Below are 24,300 nucleotides of genomic sequence, written 5' to 3'. Positions count from 1 at the left end.
CGACTTTTGCAAAAGGACAAAGAAAATTGTCAACATAAGAGTTTGTTTTTTGTTTATTTTGAGGGTGTGATTTTATGTTTTATCAGGTGTCCCCCAATTAGTTTACCTGTTGACCTTAGACAGTCGACCTTTAACCTGTCAATAGGTTGACAGAGTCTAGGTCAAAAGTCAATAGGTCAAAATCATATGATCGATATGGACATGGTCAACATAGATAAAAGGTTGCCACAAGCAAAATGCACAGCACAACGGCAGTAAAGTGAGGTACTTTGCCCGAAGCATCGTGAGTGAAGCGAGTCAGGCCAGGGGATTGGGTACACTAAGAGGGAAATTTACTAAGATGTGTATTCTACTTCTTATTTATTTATCACCCTCTAGAACAGGATAGGCCAACCTGTGGCTCTCCAGAGGTTGTGAAACTACAAATCCCAGCATGCCTTGCCACAGTTTTAACACTCCCTTATAGCAAAACTGTGGCAAGGCATGATGGGAATTGTAGTTTGAGAACATCTGGAGAGCCAAAGTTTGGCCAGGCCTGCTCTAGACGATAGTAGACAGGATCTGATTGGTTGCCTATAGCAACATCACATGTGAAGTAGAATACACATCTTCGTAAATTTCCCCCTAATTTGGGGTATATGTGATGAGATCTACAAAATGACAAAACTCATGTCAACCTTTTCATGTGTCAACGATTTCCGTGTCAATTTCCATATCGAACTTTACTGTAGATATAAAAAGGGTCAAAACCCAGGGGATATGGTCATTGGGTCACCAGCAAGTTGTTAGACAGTCATTAGGTCGACATGTGTCTAGGTCGACATGCAGGAAGGTCGACATGAGTCTAGGTCGACATGGATTAGGTCAACAGGGCCATTAGGTTGACATGGGGGGTAGGTCGATATGTGGTTTTTCACTGTTTTTTGAGCTGACATGGGCCGACAGGTGGTATTTCATGCCCTACCATCCACTACGGCATGGTGGGAGAATAAAAAATAGTGTGCCGAATGCAGCGAGGCACTGAGCCCGAAGCATGGCGAGCGCAGCAAGCCTTGCGAGGGGACGCGGTGCACTTTAACCTTTATCCATGTCGACTGTGTCAACATTTGGGGAAAAACCCAGTGAAAAACGTCATGTCGACCTAACCTATGTCGACCTAATGACCGTTGACCTTATGACCCCATTGACCTAAACCATGTTGACCTAAATACATGTCGACCTAATAATGTCTACTTAATGACTGACTAACAACTTGCTGGTGACCAAGTGATCCACACCCAAAACCCAGAAGCATTTTAGGGGAATAGAGAAATGTTTTTCATTTTTAGACGCCTTAGTACATTTACCCCCTAGCTTTCCTGTCAGGCGCAGAATATAATCCCCATTTCAGTAACACCGGCTCCTCTGCCCCACACTAATAGAACATCATATCGTAAAACAACAGAAATCTTCAGCTGGTCAGAGACAATGGGAAAACGTACCGGTAAGGCGCTTCCTCATGCACATGATGTCATACTGGCGCACTATAGGACAATGGGTTCTGGGAATCATCAGCGGACGATGGGAACATCTCCAGTATTCCCCTGCAGATGGGACTGGATGAAGCTTCTGTGAAATCTTGGGCCCAAGACATGAAGTGTCCTCATCTGCTCCACGTCACCTAATTACACGGCTGCTTGTTATCATGTATAAGGTGTATGGTGCACTGACAGGCACAGGAGCTGGATGAGGGGCCACTTCCGTGATGGAGCTTGCTGAGCACATGGGGAAGATGTTCCCTGGGCTTAATGGAGTTTAATGAGGGTCATGTAAGGTACAACAGAAAGGAAAACATCCTGATAATGGTATCCAGGCTTCAGGCCGACAGGTATTAGGTAGACAGTCAAAAAGCCAACCACTATTGGTCAACATGTATTCAGTCGACATGGTATGATAATGGCGACACAGAATATGGTCGGCATGAGTTTTTCCCCTTTTCTTTTTTCATTTTTCATACTTTACCATCCAGGTGGACTAATATTGGGAACCGCCGATGGCCGATGAAGCAAGCTATGCGAGGGGATGCAGTAGACTAAACGGGCTACAATATTAAAAACGGAAACCACCAATAACTTAAAAAATAAACCAATGTCAACCTTTCCATGTGTCGACGATTGCCACGTCAACATTTCCTTGTGGCAAACTGTTTTCCATGTCGACGTTTTGGATCAACCTAGACGCTGTCAACCCAATTAACTAAACCCCCCCCCCAATATTTTAATTCCACATGTACAAGAGAGTATGTTTAAAGAATGTGGGGAAATGTAATCAACCCTCCCAATGACCGAGGTGGACACATTGGAGAAGTTGTTAATATCAAGCAATCAGCTACTAGGGAGCATTTACAAGTACATTCAAAAGGCAGAAGCCAATTGATTGCTCCGGGCAACTGCCACTTTTTAAGAAGGGCTGAGATGCATATATCGCCATATTGGGGGGGGGGGGGGGGGGGGGGTGTTCTGGTTGCCCGGAACCCCCCCTTATTAAAGGCGCCCATACACGGTGAGATTTCGCGTTTTGTACTAAATCGCATCAGATCGCATGCAATTTGACGCAACCTGAAGGCAGTACAAAAAGTATGTGCACCACTTTTTGTACTGTGCGATGAGGGACTGCTGCACATGCCCAGTGTACCAGCTTATTCTACCACATTTACTGTATGTGTGGATCTGAGCCCTCAAACATCGCACTGGACCAGAGAGTCACTACACTCATTACATATGCACTGCGCTCTCCTGGTTACTGCCTGAGTCCTATATACCGGTTCAGAGTCTTTCACACTGCATGAAAAACGATGTGCCAGTGCTGTTTGCAGAGTGATCTGTCAGGGTCAGTGTTCTCCGGTGAGGAGGGGGTACTAATGTCCCAAATTCACATACATGAGCCACACTCATGGCCAGTGAGCCCCGGTCGGTGATGTTTGGTAGCGTTTGGGGTGGCAGGTGGTGTGGTTCACCTATTTGAATTTTGGACTGCACTGCTGCCCCACCACTGGATCTACCACTGGCAAGGAAGTCCAGGAACAGAGCATTCTGCACCTTAGGGAACTGGTCATGTTGGAGGGTATGCTGATGGCATTTGTGGGTCTACATCACTGCCTCTGTATCAGGGATGAGGAGAATGATGTGGTTCTAGGAACTGGATATATCTTCTGTTAGAGCATCTGCCTATAACACAACTTCATCCCAATGGGGGCGATTCTGACTGACTGGCAATACTGCGAGTTCGGCCCCGCCACGATGTTTTAGGGTCTGCGCATGGCTTATTATGCACATGTCCAGGCCTCCTTTGCGAATGACTTTGGCGACTTGCAGTCACTGAGTCGTTCGTAAACATTGGGGTGGGCCGGGGTGGTGGGAATGAGGCTTGCCCATGGGAACGCCCAGCATTTTATAGGTGTCCCCATGAAAATGCTAGGCGTTCCTACGGATACGCGGACGGGCCGTTGCCTGCCGGGGGCGGATGGCTGAAGTCACAGGACGTCAGCCACCCACCCTGTCTTCGGCCAGGCCCACGCAAATAAAACGGTCATTTGGTCTACAGCATGAGGTCAACACCATTAGGTCGACATGGGAAAATGTCAACATGGGTCTAGGTCGACATGGGAAAAGGTCGACAGGTCATTAGTTTGACAGGTCAGGTCATGTCGGCACATGTCGTTGCAAAAAAACTGTGAAAAACCCCATGTCGACCTTTTGACTGTTAACCTAGACATTGTCGAACTAACGACCTGTCGAACTATAACCATGTCCACCTTTTCCAATGTCGACCTAGACCCACGTCGACCTTTTCCCATGTTGACCTAATGACTGTCAACCATCATGCTGTAGACCAAATGATCCCATCCCAAATAAAAGTCAGTTTCCACTGACTTCTATTCGGAAAAGGCAGGATAAATCATACGATGGTTGGCGATCATCATATGATAGCAAGGGTATTCATCGGGGGGGGTATACATATAGGCCGTATACATATAGGGTACATCGCTTATCTCACCATACTTCCAACCACCCTGTTCCATTTGTGGCCACGTCACCTAAATGCTGCTGTCCTCCCACGAACTCCCTCCCTGACAGCAAGTCCATCACATATAGGACAACGTCACGTCCTAATCAGCCTTACATTGGCATAAGGTAACATTACCGGCTAACAGGTACACCCGCTTCCAGGAAGAGGCTTCATACAGAGTTACTGTCACTTGGACACATTCTCATTTTCATTACAGTATGTTCTTATAGGGGCATCTGTACAGCAGTTCTTGATTCTGCTAATGCATATCCTATCAGGTCCCTGATTTATTTATGCAAACAAGAACAAATTTACATGCCTGCTGATTGCTCTAATTGACTAACTGTGCCGCGTCCCCCAAGGCCGAATTCTGGGTTTTTTTTTTCGTTAGAAGGCATTCATTCATTCCACTGGCGTTTTCCCCGTGCTAGCAAGTACTCGCTACTGTAACTGGCTGGTGATATACATTAAATCAGTTCATAATCGACTAATGAGAACAATAATTAGACAATGTACTTTCGGCAATTAGTGGCCTTACACACCAGCTGTGCTTAGAAATTGGAACAAGGTTATTAACAGAGGATTCGGCTCATGGGAAAAGCTAATTGGATCTAGAAGTTTTACGTAGGTATTGATTGGATACATTGTGAGTCGCATCCAATTGGGTAACAATCAGTGGCTGTTCCAGAGGTGGGGCAGCAGGTAGCCATAGCAATTGCCAGCGAGTCCTTAACACAAGTGTGACCCCCCCCTCTGGATCCACCACTGGTCGGAATTCCAGTTGCTTCTAGAAATTTGACAACGTTGTGAACATCCGCTTGCATTTTGAGCCTGCCACGTCTTTTCCACTGTACCCTCGCCCTCTTATGAAAGGAGCTGGCATTTGCACCACCCATATTCATGGTGCAGAAGGTCAACTGGAAGTCTACCCGCAATCACCTACATGCAAACTCACCCTTTCCACCCTGTAAAGCCATCAATGAGAAGGACTCCTTGAACTAGTTTTCCTACATCTGCAACAGATGCATTGAGCTTAAGTGTAAATGCCACATAACAAGTCCAATCCGCTACCCCTTATATTTATCTTTTTACTTCCTTCAGTAACCTCCGTCTGCAAAAAGAAACCTCAATTTTGCGTTGATGCTATGTGTTTAGCATCGCTGCATATCATCGATAATGTCAGGAGTTCAATTCCGGCTGATTGTGCGTTATGTACGTTCTTCCGGAGTTTGAGTGGGTGTGCTCCGGAATCCTCCCACAATTCAAAGACGTTCAATGACAGTACGTTAATTGGCTGCAGACAAAATGAACCCCCAGTGCGTACAGTAGGGAATATACAGTATAAACTGTACGAGAGAGCAGGGACTGACGTGAAGGATTAAGTGTTCTGTTAGCGCTGTTGTGTAATATGCAGACAGAAATAACTTTTTTGGCTAATACGTAGTGTGCGGTATAGGTTTGTCTCGTCAACCTTTGAAAAACATCCTGAAACATAAGCATCGATTTCGAAAGTATCTGCGCATATCAAGATAACGAACGTTCTCCGAGAAAATCTGCATAAATGACAGTAAAATGCATTAAAAAAAAAACCTGTGCTATTTTTAATCACCGTCCCGAAAACTTGGCTTGCGCTCAACATGTGTCTGCTGCTTCAGTCATGATGTAACTGCGCTGAAACGGCCCCACAGTTATTATTTTGCGTATTATAGTACTTACAGGAGGGCCAGCCCCAGGTAATTCGCAGTACTTCCCCAGTACATAGGATTTTCAATGATGTTAAAAGGGAAGCCAGTCACTTTCTTATCCATCAGGATTCCAAAGTAGTCTCCTGCAATCAGAGAAAGAATAATGTCTGAGACAGATTTTGATTCCATGGCAACAATGGGGTGATCTAAGAGGAAGGCGGCCATTTTGATTTGTGCATTCACTAGAATACACGGATATGCACCTTGTATAGTAACAATGGTGTTAAGATATTAACGATGGTATTTGGATGGCTGACAAGATCTAGTTCGACGGTCCTAGACAGTCTAGGGTCCACATGGTCAACACAAGCAACATGTCAATGTGACTATGGTCGACTCATTAAAAAATTTTAAATTTTGGAAAAAGACAATTTTTCAATTCAATTTTTTTTTTCATTTTTCTTTTCAGTTTTTGTACTCTCTACCATCCACGGGAATGTGAAAGTGGAGCGAGTCATGCGAGGGGACGTAGTACACTAATTGGGGGTCCACGTTTTCAGGTGTGGACATTTCCGTGTGTCTGCTTTTTCTATTGTTAACCATGTGTAGATTGACCTTTTGGGGTCAGCCTAAACAGTCTCGACCTAATATATTGCAATCATTAATAATGAATTTTCTATGAGAAAGCTAAATTGATATAATAATACGTATACAAACAAACCAATGTAAAGGCCTCTTTTAAAAATGTAAAAAAAAAAGAGGAAAAACTGCAGCTTGCGCAGCTTTGTCACACGCCCAAGGACAGGACATAAATAATAGGTGGTATGTAATAACGTCAGAGTTCAGCGCCACACAAACTCAGATGTGTTTTAAAAGAGCAATCATTTGCATTGTTAATGATGACTGCCCCTTAAAAAAACTGTGCGAGTTCTGCCAGCATCCCGCACGGCCACTAAACCCGGCGCTACTACATCGTGCCCAGTATTTTTATATAATGTCACCAGTGGCGGATCCAGAGGAGGGGCTGCAGCACAGTTTAAAATTGAAATAGGGGAGCCACACCCACTGCCACCAACTGACATTTCAAATTGACTCACATGAAGTGGGTGTGGCACCCCTATTTGAATTTCAACAGTGCTGCTGCCCCCTCCTCTGGAGCTTCCCCTGAATGTCACTGGTGTAAATATGCAGACAACTGTGGTGAAATGGGAACGAGCAAGGGCGTAACTACCATAGGTGCAGGGGGTGCAGCTGCTATGGGGCCCAGAGCTGAGAGGGGCCAATTTTGCCTGTCAAAGTATCATGTTCTATATACATTTTTCAGAATTAGTTGATGAATAGGGGCCCTTGCAAACCTTTGCTATGGGGCCCACATGTAACTAGCCACTGGTAACGAGCACCTCAGCGCCCGTGACAGTGATGCGGCCAGTAACTACATAGATGGAAAACTCTCCAGGAGCGTGATGGTTATTTATTTGCACAATGTATAATGCTTTCTAATGTGCAATCTACTCTCACACACCAAACTGCCTGATCTATGAAGTCAGCGCTTCTTCAGTAATAGACCACATTAAAAGCAGCAAGCACTCATTGAATTGCCCTGGTAACGCAGCTGCTGGAGTTCTGTGGTTCTGGATCACAATACAGCACAGAGCTGATGAAATGTTCCAGCTAGTTCTTGACCAGCGTGTAAAATGTCCAAGCACTTCAAACGGGATACATAGGCGACCTCAGGTCAACAGACCGGGCCAGGCATCCCGATACAGAGAATTCTGACAGGGGCTCAGTTAGTTACCTAAACCTCTCCCCCAAAAGATTTTGCAGTGATCCACGCTGAATCAGTCCTTTATTGTGGATTTCTGCTTCAAGCCTCGTCGGGTGCAAACAGAAATCCTCGTGAATGCGTGCTCCCTGGGCTATTCTCACTGTCATTCTAGGCCTATATTCTGCAGAGCATATACACACACTGCATAGTATTTTACTCAGCAAGCTCTGCTTGTGCGTCTTATACACATGTGAATAAGACGTACTTAGTGGGTGAGGATCTCTGAGCTGGGCTGGCAGCTCTCATTCGCCTTGTGTACGGCAACTCACGTACAGAGGCTAAATTAGGAAAGACGCATCTGTAATTATGGTTCAATCAGTAAATGTCACATTATCATATACTAGTGAAAAGCCGGTCCAACAAGTTTGAAACAGATCACATATACAGTTGTATTTGCAGGGGGCTGGCGATTCTATCGCCAGCGGCCGGCTACCACCAGGGGCTCGCGCGCCCCGTGGCTACGGAGCCTGCTGGGGGGTACCCACCGCCTCCCCCGCCGGTCCCCCTCGCCGCCCGACCTCCCCTGAACTGGGCAGCGTCTCCCTGAAGCGGAGACGGGCAGGGAGACGCTGCCCAACCGCCGTGATACTGGGACGCGAGTGTGCGTGAGACATATCTCCTTACGTACAACACGCACATCTACTACAGCTGCTCTGTGCTCTTGACAATGATCATCTAATGAGACTGAAGGATCCTGTAATAAAGATCATTAACAAGCATGGGAAATCCTGCGAGTGTCTTCCTCTTCTGCCAGTATTGCATATACTATAATCCCAGCACAGAGTTTACAACCCAGCCTTATAAATGCTGTTCCTGCAATCCGCCCAGCTGGCCAGTCATAAACTATGAGTAATAAAACGCTATTTCTATTTGCAAGAATGATGCAATCATTCTGCTTGTACTATTTTAGGGAGACATTGGGGCTAATAGTGCAACAGATGTACACGCCCACATTGCAGTGACCACACCCACAAAATAATTGGCCACACCCCCTCTGCTTCCCAAATAGGACTTTAGTCTTTTTCAGCCCTCGGGCCCATATGACTCTTGCCCCTGTAGCACATGAAAAGGTCCAGAGGAGGTTTTTAACGATTAAAAAAAAAAAAATCTTTTTTTTATACTTTACTGTTCCCAATCGGAGTTCATGTGGATGGTAAAGTGGACCAAGTGCAGCAGTACCAAGGCACCTGGCCTGAAGCAATCAAACTGCGCATACAAAAGCCACTTAATATGCACTAAGGGCCAGATGAATCAAGCTTCAAAAAGTGATAAAGTGGACAGTGATTAACAACCAGCCAATCAGCTCTTACCTGTCATCTTTTAAACCCAGCCTCTAACATGACAAGTAGGAGCTGATTGGCTGGCTGTTTATCGCTCTCCATTTTATCACTTTTTCAAGCTTCATACATCTGTCCCTTAGACACAAGGACTCCGGCATCATGGAGTCACTGCAGGGAAACATAACGCCATCCACAGCCATTACTATGTTTTTACAGCATGTGAGGAAAAGTTGGGCGGTTTGTTGTTTAATAAGTTACCAGAAAGCTTTACCCTCAGCGGCGTCATTTTACAATCAGGTAGCCCGCGGAAATATCCGCATACTGACAGATAAATCTGTCAGACCACAAAATGGGGATTTTCGACCTTTGGTGAAAACACATCTACAGAAACAAAACGGAGTTCTGTGCAGTATTACTGTAAGAGACACATCACTCGCACACGTACGGCATTTATCTTACAGATATGTACAGTCAGTGTTACTGTGCAAACATCTGAACTGTGCAAGAGTCATGCAGAGCTGCCATTTTCCACACTCACATCACTCACACCATTTGTCAGGAGACATAGAGGCATTCCCGAAAAGGTGTATACTGCGGCTCTCCAGCTGTTGGGAAACTACAAGTCTCAGCATGCTCTTTCCCAGATTTGCTATAAGGGATCCTGGCAGGGCATGCTGGGATGTGTTGTTTCACAAGTGGCCAGGCCTGCTGTGTATCTTCATTTACACACTTTGGGCCTGATTCAGCTTCATTCGCGGTCTTTTACTGCTTGGCGAGCGGGCCAACGCCGCCTGCCGGGTGAAAGTTTATGTTGTTTATGTGTTTCCTGTGGGAATGCCCAGGAGACACAGTGCTCCCCCATGCGCCAGCCCCCTGTCCTCCCACCTCTGTGTGAACGCGGCCCTGCACATGCGTATAAAATCGCCCATACGCATGTGCAGAGCCGCACCATCGGTTCAAATTCAGGAACATATAAGCCAAGCTGAATCACCCCCCCTTATGTACTTGGCCAGTTTTTTCCATAGCAGCAGACAAAGCAGCCCAGTCAGCTATGGCTCAGGCAGCCATTTTGTGGTCTGGACCAACATTTAGCTTCACCTTGTGCTTCTTTGTCTCAGTGATGTCTCTAGTTTCCAGTTATGGGCTACATTCCCAAGAATATTGGTTTAGTCCAGTGATGGCTAAGCTTGACACTCCAGCTGTTGTTGAACTACACATCCAAGCATGCCCTGCATCCGTTTTAGCATGGCTAAATAGAAAACTGTAGCAGAGCATGCTGGGATGTGTAGTTCAACAACAGCGGGAGTGTCAAAGTTAGCCATCACTGGTTTAGTCAGTGGAATATTAGGAGAGTAATGTGCCTGGTAAGGTATAGTAAGATTCGCCATTTTCAGTGACTTTGTAGCGCTGCAGGACTCCGGAGAGGCAAGTAATAAAGAAAAGGGTGCAGCCAATATAGATATGCCACTGGCATTAGCCCACAATATGGTTGCCCGATATATATGGGATACAAGCATACTGAATTACTGGGTCCATACACAAGCAAGAGCGATCCGCTGGAAGCCGCGTTCCGTAAGCCGGATACGCAGATCGCTGGGCATCGATGTTCGTCGATCCCCGCCAAGAATTTTTGCACGTTTAATGTTCCCGATCCTCCAACACAGAGCCGGCCTTAGGCATAGGCAAACTAGGCAATTGCCTAGGGCATTTGTAATGCCTAGGGGCACCAGCAGCTTCTGCTGATTAAAATGATATGCAGCATGCCTATATTCTGTGTGTGAGTGAGGCTGTATCTGCATATGAAATAGTGTATTCATGGAAATCGCTGTAACATAGAATTCCGTATGCAGGTACAGCCACAGTCGCACACAGAATATAGGCATGCCGCAAATCATTTTAATAATCGGAAGCTCCTTGTGTGTCCTGATCACATAACAATGCAAATAAGACAAATTTTCAGGAAAAAAGGCACCCAACGTTAGCAGAACTGGCCAGGAGCTGCATGGCCTATTGAGGCAAGATGTATGAGGAAACATCTGTATCCAAGCAGAGGCAGAGGTCACAGTGTTAGCAGCTGTGCGAGTGCTGTCTGCGGGTGGGTTGGTTGTGCAATAGTGTCCGGCATATGTGTAACAGGCATTATGTGTGTCATGTATAAATGCATTAATAATGTGCGACATATGTGTAACAGGCATTATGTGTGTCATGTGTATAAGGGCATTAATAATGTGCAACATAAGTGTAAGGGGCATTATGTGTGTTATTATGTGTATGAAGGGCATTAATAAAGGTTGGCATAATGTGTAAAGGGCATTATGGTGATAAGGATATTAATAATGTGTGCCATGTGTAAGGGGCATTACTGTGTGGTATTATCAGGGGTGCCGAGAGAAAGGGGTAGGGGGTACAAATTACCCAGGCCAAAGTCTGATGGAAGGGCCCAGTGGGGGCCCCGGGCCCCCTCCCCTTAAGTGACAGCAGCAGCTGTTCTCCTCTGCCCAGCACACACTGCTTTGTGCTGGGTTGCAGTGTGGCCATGGAGGTGCTTAAAATACAATATTTTCTCAGGATTTTTTTCTAAGGGTATAATGTGAATAATGTGAGGAGTAATGTACATAAGGTAAAGTGGTACTACTGTGTGATGTAACATGAATAAGGGACACCATCGCATGATATAATGTGAATAAAGTTGCACTACTGTGTGGCATAATTTGAATTGGGGGCAGGGCCGGCGCCACCACTAGGCATTTGCCTAGGGCGCCGGCCACTGGAGGGCGGTACTGAGCTGCCAAGGTACCATAGAGAGGTACCAGAAAGCATCCTATCCCGCCCGGCGTGAATCAACGCTGCCCCCGCGCTCCCTGCTGGGGGGATTTCAGTGAGGACAGAGACGCTGCCCCCCGCGCGAGCTGCCGGCTCCCTGCTGGGGGGATTCAGTGAGAAAGGAGAGGACGATTTGGACTCGCAGCACCCGGATGCTGCATATCAGCTACAGCAGGTACAGTGCTCCGGGGGGTGCGGGCGTCCGCCGCAGTATCGCCCACACACCCCCGTGCCGTATTAGTGTTGACCACCTCCCCGGGTGGGCGGCGCGGGGGGGGGGTTTGCCTTTGGTGGGCGGCTTGCACCGGCCCTGATTGGGGGTACTATTGTGTGGCCATGCCCCTTCCCAGCAAGAACACACCCTTGTTTGGGCTGCGCACCGAATGTGTGCACTGTTTCTATTTAAAATATTGTGGGTAAGAGCGCCAAAATGATGACTGCTATGATGAGTGTTGATGGTGCTGGGAAAGGGGAGCAGGGTCAGAGGCGGAACTAGTGGCAGTGCTAGGGAGCACCAGCCAAAATATTGCCTAGGGCGTCATTTAGGCTAGGGCCGGCTCTGCTCCAACACGATCAGATCATCGGGGGATTGGCTCAATGCACTGCAGGTGTATACTGTAGGTCCCTTATGTCACAAGGCTTCAATGTGACAATACCACATTGGATATTAAGGCGGGCAACCCTCGAAAGGCAGCTCCCACACTCTGACCAATGAGAGGGCAGCTCCCACACTCTGACCAATGAGAGGCAGCTCCCACACTCTGACCAATGAGAGGGCTCCCATTCATTCCTATGTAGCTACTAGTACTGTCAGTTGTCACGTGCTCTTTAATGGAACAGGTAACAGAATATTTCACAGGGGTTTGTACGAGGATGCGATTTTTGGAAGAATCGGCTTGGGGCTGGCTCACAGTCTTGTTTGGGATCCCAGCTGTTTTTGTTTTCAAAATTTTTCTTTTTCAATAAGAAGCCTGCACTGATCTTACGCAGAAAAAGCAATTGCTCAGCAGTGTAACTACTGATAGAAACCAGAGATTCTTAGAAGAGAGCAGGCGTCACTAAGCTCAGCCATCAAACACAGCACATAAAGGCCTCACCATTAACCTGCCACCTTCCCATTTACTCCAACATCTCTGGCTTTGCATTTGAAAGGCAGATGAGCTTTATTGCACAGAAACGCAGAGTGTGACACAGGTCTGTGATATCAACGAGTATTTGATTCTCAAGTGTCATTTTCTCATCTCCCCGCGGAATCCTCTCTTCTCCGTGGTGACGACAGCATACTGCAGATGGGCCGTGGAACGACTATCCAGAATATACTGGGGAAGGGGCAGAAAAAACTCCTATTGGGTAGAGGCGGCATTTATCGCTTTCCCAGAATCCTAGGTTGCACCGTATTCTGTGACATTATACGGCCAGCACATATCTTTTTCAGAATCACAACAATACGTGGAATAACTCCGCAGAGAACTGCTGGTTCCAGTAGCTTCAAAACAAGGTTGTAATCTATATGATAATGTGTAGGTATGCAGCAGAAGTCACACAGGAGTCACAGTTAGTACAGGCTAATTAATAGGTTACAAGATACATTAGTCACGCCGCTGCTAATGAAGTGGCCGAAGCTGGTTCTCTGCTGGTTCTGGACACATGTTGACCTTGAGCTTTATTTTTGGACACCTACAGTAGGAGTAAATGTGTTAGATGTTGGTTTGCACCCCCCATTTGTACAAATAACCACGGACATGAGTAATATAGGTTTCTCCTGATTTAGATTTAATTGGACTGACCATAAATCGTAAATATGGGAAATGCGCACGTTAGTACTTGTACAACAAGGTCAGAACATAGCACAGGTGCAAAAATATGCATATAAATTAAATGCCGCTCTAACCCTGACTACCGGGACGGGACAGGGTGGAGAGGATGACTAGAGTCTCATTCTGTACCATAGTTATATAATAAGACTGTACAGCACAATATACAGATGTGTCCATATGCATCCAGCCTAATTCCCATTAAACAGCCCTTCTAACTGCGCCATGCCCTGGTGCGACACGATAGCACTGGGTGTCTTCTTTTACAACCTTGTCCTTATTTGCAAAATTGAGCAGTAGGATGCACAAGCATGGGGTGTCTCTGGCGCAAGGGAATGGGGTGTCTCTGGCGCAAGGGAATGGGGTGGCTCTGGCGCAAGGGAATGGGGTGGCTCTGGCGCAAGGGAATGGGGTGGCTCTGGCGCAAGGGAATGGGGTGGCTCCGCTTCAAGGGAATGGGGTGGCTCCGCTTCAAGGGAATGGGGTGGCTCCGCTTCAAGGGAATGGGGTGGCTCCGCTTCAAGGGAATGGGGTGGCTCCGCTTCAAGGGAAAGGGGTGGTTCTGATGCAAGGGAATGGGGTGGTTCTGATGCAAGGGAATGAGGTGGTTCTGACACAAGGGAATGAGGTGGTTCTGACGCAAGGGAATGAGGTGGTTCTGACACAAGGGAATGAGGTGGTTCAAGTGCAAGGGAATTAAATATAAAGGGAAATGCAGGGGCCTTAAATCTTGCAATACTGTGGAATTGCACACCCCCCCCCCCCATATATATCACAACCCCATGTCTGTGATTACACACATGAGCACAGAGCATCTTCTAATTTTGTTCCCAAGCATTTTGGATAAAAGTCCCTTTAATGTACAATCCAAGCAAAGATTAGAAAGCACCCCATTCATACTACAAAGGCAGAACGTGACTGTAAAACAGTATGGGGGGTCAGCACAGTCCACGAAGATCTAGCAACAGCTCATTATATAAATTACATCAGCCAGATGCCACTTACTCTGTCCAATTACTTGTGTCCTTTATCTGCAGAAGCTTTGCACTGACACCTGCCTGGCAACCCAACAACACAAGTGTATTACAGGCAGATGCATTACAGCATAATGCATATAAAGCAGCTCGAGGACAGTGAGGGGCCCGGCAAATGTAAGTGAGTATAAGTCGGGCACGACACACTGTCAGGGGGGCCCTCGGTGTAGTCGTGCATTGTCCCTGTACACTTACACATGTTCAAATAGGAGTTATCCACAGACACGGATTTGCTGGGAAGGTTAATAGGACATAATCTATACGGCAGGTTCTTATAGGGAAGAAAACCAGGATTATGTCTTTCCCCAGAACGAAACCTTAGCACAGCAGCAGCAGAAACCAGCAGAGAGCGGTAATAAATCTAGCAGAGTGGGATGTTGACACAAGGTCGACATTTACAGGGTTGACATTAATAATGTTGTAACTGATCATGCCAACATGGGAGGGAGTTAGGCTGCAGGGGGGGGGGGGGGGGCTGGGGGGGATTTAAGGTTAGGCTGTGAGAGGGGAGAGGGGGGGTTGGGTTTGGCAGTATTAGAATAAGGCACACTCACCGCCAGAAGTACTTCTGGGTGCGACGTTAGACCATGAAGATAGCGCATGAGCCTTCTGACCCTCCATACCAGGTACGTCACCAATAGACCACCAGTAACGGTTTGATGACATTATAAACAAGTCGACATTTCATCAGTGTTGATCTCTCAGCAGGATCATTCCTGACACACTGCAGACATTGCCCAGGAATACTCTGAGGAACCTGACAGAGTTCAAGGTGCTGTCTTGGCCTCCAATTCCCCAGATCTCAGTCTTATGGACCATGTGTGGAATGTGCATGAACAAGTCGTCCGAGAGTCACCACCTCACAGCTTACAGGACTTATGGGATCTGCTGGCAACGTCTTGGTGCCACATACCACATGGCACCTTCAGAGGTATTGTCGAGTCCATGCCTCCATGGGTCAGAGCTGTTCTGGTGGCCCAAGGAGGAGCTACACAATAATAGGCAGGTGGTTTTAATGTTACACAGTCTATAGACCAGGGGTGGGGAACCTCAGGCCCGGGGGCCGTATGCGGCCCCCTTAGCCGGTCTGAGTGGCCCACCCGGCGTCTTTGCCTGGACAGTACAGGGGAATTCTCGCAAGAGCTCGTGAGATTCCTCTTTATCAAGAGCAGCCGGAGACTGTCAGTCCTATTTAGCGGCAGCCCCCGGAGCGTGGGGCGGCTGCAGCAAGACAATTTGTCAGAGAATTTTTTACAAATGGCCCCCAAAGGATTTTATACCCATACAAACTGCCCTTGGCACAAAAAAGGTTCCCCACCCCTGCTATAGACCAACACCCGTAACAATCCTATTTCCTCCACCGGGGTGCAACCTCCAAAAACGATCCTTTTCCTAATAGCTACAAAAATCATCCAAAAAGAGGCCACTCTCCCGTTCTCAGTCAGAAGGAAAAAATATAGTTTTATTGTTACCACATGTAGGTCATCAAACGAGGTGGGGTGTCAGTGGTCAACATTAGGGTCTGCAAGGGGGCAAGTTTCCGTGATGCAATGGATGGTGGTGTCTGTTCAGGCGGTATTCCGGCATCTACAGATGCTAAAAGCGGGGGTCACCTTGTGAGCGCGGATGTACTGCAGGAGAGCAGCAGATGCATACAGCTGCACACTCTACATCTTAATGCTGTGGGGTCATTTATTCAGTACTAAACTCCCCCTTCAAGATGGAATCCTGCGAGAGCCGGATGTGGCCAGTGGCATCTTGGTTTTGACGATATCCCCAAACATGATTTCAGAAGAACTGGGATCATCTTGTGTAACATACTGAGGGCTCTAGGCCATATAGCATGAGTTGCCAACTCCAGTCCTCAAACGCTACCAACAGTGCACATTTTCCAGAGCACCGAGCTTGTGAACAGGTGAACTCATTGCTCAATGACACATTTTAAAAGATCCACATGTGGAGCTAATTATTTAATTCGTGATTCTATGAGGAAACCTGGAAAACAAGCACTGTTGGTAGCTCTCGAGGACTGGAGTTGGCTACCCCAGCCATATAGGGATAGGCCGTATACAGAATAAAACATGGAGGTATCGCCCTCAGTATGCTATCAGATTTCAACTATGATTTATCTATTGCATTCTAGCAAACTGATAGGTTGCTATGCCAACACCACCAAGTTCTAGTAAATCTATACCATAGAGCAGTGGTTCCCAACCTGGGGTACTAGTACCCCTGGGGGTACTCTGCATACCAGTTGGGGGTACTTGAAAATAATATTGGTAATGGCGGAAGATGAAAAAAAGTATTTCGATGGTAGAAGAAGACCTATTGCCATGGAGAAGAACCATGTTTTGTCAATTACGGTTCTGTCTTCAGCATCATCAGTGTCTCCTTGTGCTTTTGCCTGACTATCAATCTACGGGGAGCTTCCCATGCTGCCCTCAGACATCAGCAATCATCTGCCCTGTGCTGTCACAGGTGGAGGAAGCAGCGGCATTAATACTACAGGTGTTAATGGGAACCCTGGAGACGATACACAACCAGTGACCAGACATGGAAGGGCACAATTGCTATCCATTACTCCTTAATATAAGGATAGGCATATCGCTCACTTCTTCTCCACTAGTAAGTACTGTCTATATTTCAAATTGAGAGGAGGGGGTACTCTTCAATGAAAAGCCTAATCAAGGGGTACGGGAGAGAAAAAAGGTTGGGAACCACTACCATAGAGCATCTCTGTGACCACGTCATTGTGAGCTATGTGTGTAGTCTAAAAGATCTTTATCATTGATTTCATTTCTAACCCCCCCCATCCACTATGCAGACATATCTAAAGCCCTGTACAGACACATCGATTTGCTTTTGATTCAATGTTCGATTCGATTTTCTATTAGATCTGGCATTAGATCTTTCCATTCAATTTGGCATTAGATCTGTACTTTTGTATTAGATATCGAATATTCAATTAAGATAGATAGATAATGACTAGGTCCATACCTAAGAATGGTTGACATACCATAAGTTGACATTGCCCTAAGGTCTACACACACTTTAGGTCAACATAGGCATGGTCAACATGAATATGGTCTACATGAGTTTTAGGGTCCAGTTATATATACACCTAAGTGGACAAACTATCAGAGAAAATGGCATAAGCTTTGGTTCGAATGGGTATATTCCCAATAGTGTGGGTTTTACAGAAGTGGAGTTTTTGCCCATAGCAACCAATCAGATTCTAGCTGAACATCTCTGCTTCTACGAACTCACAGTTAATAATATACCCCTAATAATCAATAACTTAACAACAAAATCTGTAAAAATACTAAATGTTGGAGTATAATTTTGCATTAAATGATAATACTGCAAACAAGGGTCACATAAACCGGTCAGCACGCGGTCCAAGGGGAGAGATGTCATTCGATGGTCGCCGGAATGGGGGCGGGCACTGACGTCATGTGACGTCAATGCCACGCCTGCCTTCCGAGGGGAACGACCAGCAGTTTCATGGGGACGCATATAAAACACTGGGCGTTACCCTGATGCCTCCTCCCTTACCCGTGCAAATGCCTCAGCGAGTGCGATACTCGCTGAAGGCGTTCGCACATGCACAAATACACGCATGTGCGAACGCCCACAATCAGAACTAGGTCTAATTTGACCCCTGAATTAGGCCCATGAAGTGCTTCCAACTACAATGCACAATGATCGCAGCGGCAATATACAAACATGCACGTGGTTGGGTAAGATCACTAGAGTGCGGCTCCTGTACGGGGAGCAGAACACTGGTCACTTGTTACTTTGTTTATGTTACTACTATGATGACAGTGTTCCCATAAAGCCTGGAGGGACGTTGTCATAATCCTGCTGTAACTAACAAGAACTTTGTGAGTCAGGGGTATTGTTACCGGGCCTGACACACTGTCATAGTATTGTATCTAGGGCAAATGCTGCAACCAATCGTCCTCTATAAAACGGCATTAATAAACAGGAGACTCTGTTTTGCAAAATGTTCTCATCAGCCTCAGTCACGACCACCCCAAGCCATCGCCGCCTTGCCAACCGTCTTGGAGTCCTGCCTACGTGCCAACCATAACAGAGTGTCACTGGATCTTCATCATCACTATGACATCGCACATACAACTGTTACAAGGCGATTAAGAACTGCAGCGTTCATTAAATACGCCATTCTATTTGAAAGGTCACTTGCTGGAACAGCCATTGTTGTTGGCCCATTATCACAGTGTGCGGCAGCGCTGGTCACAGAAGGGAAAGACTGTGTAGTCAAAGCCAGAGACACCGATAGATCCGCAGGATGACAGAAAATCTGCCCAGAGCCCAGAGTTGCTTGGAGTCTGCCCGGATAGAATGAAACATGAGCTGCACAGGACACATCATTGTGGCAGGATATGGACATTCACCTGGCCTGGCCAAACTTAAAGTAACATACTTCAATTTCCAACCATTGGCCGATTGGGCCGACCGCAATGCAGATAATGTTTGGATTTTTCTATGCACCCAAAATAAAATATCGGTCCAAAGGAGTATACAGTTGATAGGTCGACAATGCATAGGATGACCGTAAACAGGCCGACATGGTCAAAAGGTCGAAATGAGTTCCTCGTGGACTTGCTCCGCTTGCCGAAACATGGTCACCAAAGCTGGGAATGCGGGACACTAATTTGGAGACCAAATTTGAAAAAACTCGATCTTTTTCATAAGTCAAGTATGTCGACTTAGGCACTGTCAACCTTTTGACCAGCAACCCTTTATAACGTAACCAACCAAATGTATCCCAAAAACCTTGATTGATTGTCTACCAGTCTTGCCATATATATCTGCCAACGTGGGCACTGTAAATGTCCCCCATACACTACTGAGACTTCTCCAAGGGGAAGAGTCCCAGCCAATCCCCCTTGTGGTCCTTCTTCATTCCCATTCCCCACTGCTAGGAGGCTATTGGAGCTTGGAAGTGCAGCACGTCCAATCACGGTCTCCGATCCACATGGGACCTCACATAAGATCGAATGTCAAACACATGTGATTTGGCCACTTTTCATCCAATAACTCAGCCCGATCCACCCAAATCATGTGAAAATCTTGAAAATCGCCCAAGTCTATGACCAGCTTACGGGTACGATAGAAAATGAGACACTACACACATTTAGGGACTGATTGAAAGCAAGTATCACCATGTATACACACCTTCACAAGAGTGGACACTTGGCTTCGTCCATGAAATTTCGTGTCAGGGCGGTAAAGATCTGTATCATGGTCATGTGACACAGGTACCAAACTTGTATGAATTGCGTAAAAGGAGATGGGTTAGAGCTGTGGCTAGAATGATGCATACAGTAGGTGTGAAGATGGACGGATGACATGGGGCAACCAGATAATGACATTCGCATGAATCCAAAACTGGACGAGTACATTTGAACGGCCAAATTAGCGCAACACCCTTTACAGTGGCACGATCCCCCTCAAATGGGTTTTCTACCCCATATGGTAAAGAGCACTTTAATGCAAAGAGGGATGCAAATCGTCAGGGTGAACGATGCGAATCGCGCTGCCGTCACCGGCATTTGAACTCAGCAGCAACGGCAGTCCGCCCACAATTTACTTCCCCCAAGGGACTCATCCTCATCTGCTTTATCCATCTGCAAGTAATTATCTATCCCTGTATGCGTTACTATACTATAAGCGCCGATGTTTTGCTAATTCCGGTCATTTCTTAGCTGTTGCTCCCGATACATCTTGTAGTTTATAAAATGAATATTTCCACATTTCTCTGCCCCTTGTTAAAGCCGTACTGTTTTATTCTTATTTTCCTTCAGTGTAATTACAACTGTACCATTGTTTAACCTTGTATTAAATAAAGTCTGTCAAACATAAAAAAAAAAGTCCTCATTTTCCTCTCACCAGGCGATTGACAAAAACCTTTCCACAAAGACCCCCGCTGTTCTGTTAGTCACCGGCCTGCTTACCGCACGCACATTCACGGCGCTGACCTGCATAACAAATGTCTCCCATTGGTTTGACTAGCAAAATATCCCCATGCATTAAAACATAACATGAATGAAGGTGAACGGTAGCAGGAGAGGGGGTGAGGAACATGGAGGTAGATGGCAAGAGATGAAAGCTGTTTCTAAAGACCAGAATCCTCTGCTAATCACAGCATCCTGCCGTTATTTTACGAGGAGTTTGTCCAGTCAGGGCGTGTTTTCATGGTCATTCTGACGTTTCTTTCTTGTGCGATTTACAAGGTGTTTTACGCATGCAGGGATAAAACAACCTGTAGCCAAGCAGAGCTTTAGAACCACAGCACCACAAAGTATTGTCGATTAAATAGTGGCGGTTATTCTGGTTAATTCGCAAGGCTGCAAAATTCATATCCTTGCGAGACCACCAAACCCCGCCTTGCGAGTGGTTGGCTGCCGCCACCCACTCGCAAGGGCGACTCGCTTGTGGGGGCTTTTGAATGGATGTTCCACAGTGACATCCATTCGCAGGGCAGGGGGAACCTATCACATCTTTCGATGGTTGCCGACCATCGAAAGATGTGCAATGTGCACGCATATGTAAGGTAGCTCTGAGCAACCTTACAGATGTGTGCATGCTGGGGAGGAAATGGGCGGGCGGTTGACATCCGGTGATGTCAGCTGCCCCCACCCGCCCACCCATGCCACGGCCTCATTAGCATTAGAACGACCAGTGTTCTCATGGGAACGCCCATGAATTCTGGGCGTTCCCATATGCAAATGGAGCTGCCCGGCGCTCCACGCCCCTTTCTGCCCAAACCCCCCCCCCCCTGCTGTGTTGAGTGCATGCACCCGGCGGACATTCTGTGCACACATAATGCGTATGTAAGAAAACATCAGTGCGAATGCCGGCAAGCTGCGAATAGACCTGAATAAGGTCCTGTAATCTATTTTCAGAGATAGCGGAGTTTCCAGAGTCCACTTGTAGAGGACAAGATTGCATACGATAGAGATAGTGTCTTCATGTAAGGGCAGTGAAATGATGGGGGGAAGGGACCAGAGCAGTGGTTCTCAAACTGTGGGTCCTCACCTTCTCAGCATGGGGTCGTGGCTCCATGTTGCTGACCATCAGGCTTTTCAAATCTCAGTCAGTGATTCAAGGAGTCTAAAAATTGTCTGTTACTTCAGGCTCCTCCCATGATTTTGTGCCTCCACAATGCTGCCATGTATGTGCTGTCTGCTGACTACACATGTGATGTGATGGGTTATGGTATGTTAGACTCCTCCCATCACTCTGTGCCTCCACAATGCTGCCATGTATGTGCTGTCTGCTGACTACACATCTGATGTGATGGGTTATGGTATATCAGACTCCTCCCATCACTCTGTGCCTCCACAATGCTGCCATGTATGTGCTGCCTGCTGACTACACATGTGATGTGATGGGTTATGGTATATTAGACTCCTCCCATCACTCTGTGCCTCCACAATGCTGCCATGTATGTGCTGCCTGCTGACTACACATGTGATGTGATGGGTTATGGTATATTAGACTCCTCCCATCACTCTGTGCCTCCACAATGCTGCCATGTATGCGCTGTCTGCTGACTACACCTGTGATGTGATGGGTTATGGTATATTAGACTCCTCCCATCACTCTGTGCCTCCACAATGCTGCCATGTATGTGCTGTCTGCTGACTACACATGTGATGTGATGGGTTATGGTATATCAGACTCCTCCCATCACTCTGTGCCCCCACAATGCTGCCATATATGTGCTGTCTGCTGACTACACATGTGATGTGATGGGTTATGGTATATCAGACTCCTCCCATCACTCTGTGCCTCCACAATGCTGCCATGTATGTGCTGTCTGCTGACTACACGTGTGATGTGATGGGTTATGGTATATTAGACTCCTCCCATCACTCTGTGCCTCCACAATGCTGCCATGTATGTGCTGTCTGCTGACTACACGTGTGATGTGATGGGTTATGGTATGTTAGACTCCTCCCATCACTCTGTGCCTCCACAATGCTGCCATGTATGTGCTGTCTGCTGACTACACATCTGATGTGATGGGTTATGGTATATCAGACTCCTCCCATCACTCTGTGCCTCCACAATGCTGCCATGTATGTGCTGCCTGCTGACTACACATGTGATGTGATGGGTTATGGTATGTTAGACTCCTCCCATCACTCTGTGCCTCCACAATGCTGCCATGTATGTGCTGTCTGCTGACTACACATGTGATGTGATGACCTTCTGCAGTAACTTGCTGGGGTCCTGTCATTATTTTTATTATCTAATGGGGTCCCAGCACAAATTAGTTTGAGGACCCCTGGACTAGAGAATCGGGAAGCCACAGATTGATAGCTATAAATTGGAAGGGACAGGGTCCTCTAGCAGCACACAGTACATCAGGAGATGAGTGATGTGTTAGTGAGGACAGGTCTGCATGTGATATGATGTTTGTAGGGGAATAAGGACATCAGGAAGCCATGGACTGATGGTTATATAGGAGCAAGGTCTCACAGCAGCACAGAATATATCAGGAATAACAGTGTGTGAGGCAGTGGCCTTATTAGCCAAGTGCACAATTATTGTGGTATCAAATGTATGTTCTAATATAGTCTAGGTGCCAACCTCACGCTCCCTGACTGGCTTTTTCCAAAGTAGGCAAGTATGGGTTTGGGCCCTCAATCAATTTTACTTGGGGACCTGCTGATACTATGTTCCAACCCTAGTGTTCATTCTAGCACTCTGCACCTTTCAAAAAACCATGCAGTACTTCCTTCCTGCCTGGGGTGATGCTCTCTTCTGTACTTGTCTAGCACACTCTGGTGTGTATCTTGGTGCTGAGATACAGAGCGGAATGTGCTAGAAGCTAGAATACCACCCAGGCAGGAAACTGGGATTAAACTAGTTTTGCTAGGCGCAGGGAGCTAGAATGAACACTATCTCCTACAGAAACGTTACCAGATTTTACGTGACATTAGAACAATTTGCAGAATTTACGTAGTAAGTGTTCCGTGTAGGGCCACTGTGCAGGTTTGCGTCATCATTGTTGGATAAACAACATGGTTGCTTTTCACTTCACAAGAAAAACTAAATATTAAAAAAAATCTAAACTATAGAAATGTGTTTTCAATAAGCCGACTGTGAAGTTCAAAGAGCCACTGCAAACTCCTGCAGCTATGACTGGGAAAAGTGGGGAAAGGGGGCTTGCGATGTGCGCATTGGTCTCATCATCCACGTCACAAAGTGGAAAAAGCAGATAAACATAAAGCAAAAACTGCCGGGGCCATTTGTGAGGGCAAGGTCTGACTGCTCAGGAAACAAACAGGAGGGAACGGCAGAGTAGCATGCAGGTGGTAGAGACCGCCGCTTCTGCCAGACTGCAGAATACATAACAAAACTCTTTGCGATCAATGAACGAGATGCAAGCAGCACAGGAAGCCATCGAGCGGCACAGTAACCTTGTTCTCAGGTGAAGCAGAAGGCGTCATGGTAGCCAAGGGAAGATTGTATAGATTTTTATCATGTTCAAGCTGCTTTGTTATGTACGTTTGTTTTCATAGAAAATACTACAAGAAAAATAACTGATTATGTTCCCGCTAAAAAACAAGATGTTGGCCAAGACTGTGACCTACAAGATATACATATGATAGGTGAAACTACAGTATTTAAATATATTAAATACAGAGCTGCCACGAGCCGTCCTCTCACTGTGAATCTCATTGGCATCTGTTCTCAGGTGGTGATCGTGGAACTCAAGTTTTCCCTCTCATGGGCCGCTGGGCTGGCAGGTGG

The 24,300-nt window shown here is 46.6% G+C and overlaps 1 protein-coding gene across 2 annotated transcripts in view; it reads right to left on the bottom strand.

Moving 5' to 3' along the window:
- The window catches only part of PEMT (phosphatidylethanolamine N-methyltransferase), a 126,234-nt gene that overhangs the window by 17,111 nt on the left and 84,823 nt on the right, over positions 1–24,300 (bottom strand). For both annotated transcript variants that reach the window (XR_014450715.1, XM_083152816.1), the window contains exon 5: positions 5,764–5,875. Coding sequence is in view for 1 of the 2 variants with exons in the window: in XM_083152816.1 (XP_083008942.1) it covers positions 5,764–5,875 (112 nt within the window). In the remaining variant the exon portion in view is untranslated. The remainder of the gene's footprint in view (positions 1–5,763; positions 5,876–24,300) is intronic.

Source organism: Crinia signifera, chromosome 7 (genome assembly GCF_055691185.1).
Source record: "Crinia signifera chromosome 7, ASM5569118v1, whole genome shotgun sequence".
Taxonomy (NCBI): domain Eukaryota; kingdom Metazoa; phylum Chordata; class Amphibia; order Anura; family Myobatrachidae; genus Crinia; species Crinia signifera.
Note: the sequence above shows the minus strand (reverse complement) of the source record. Positions and strands in the feature narration are given on the sequence as shown.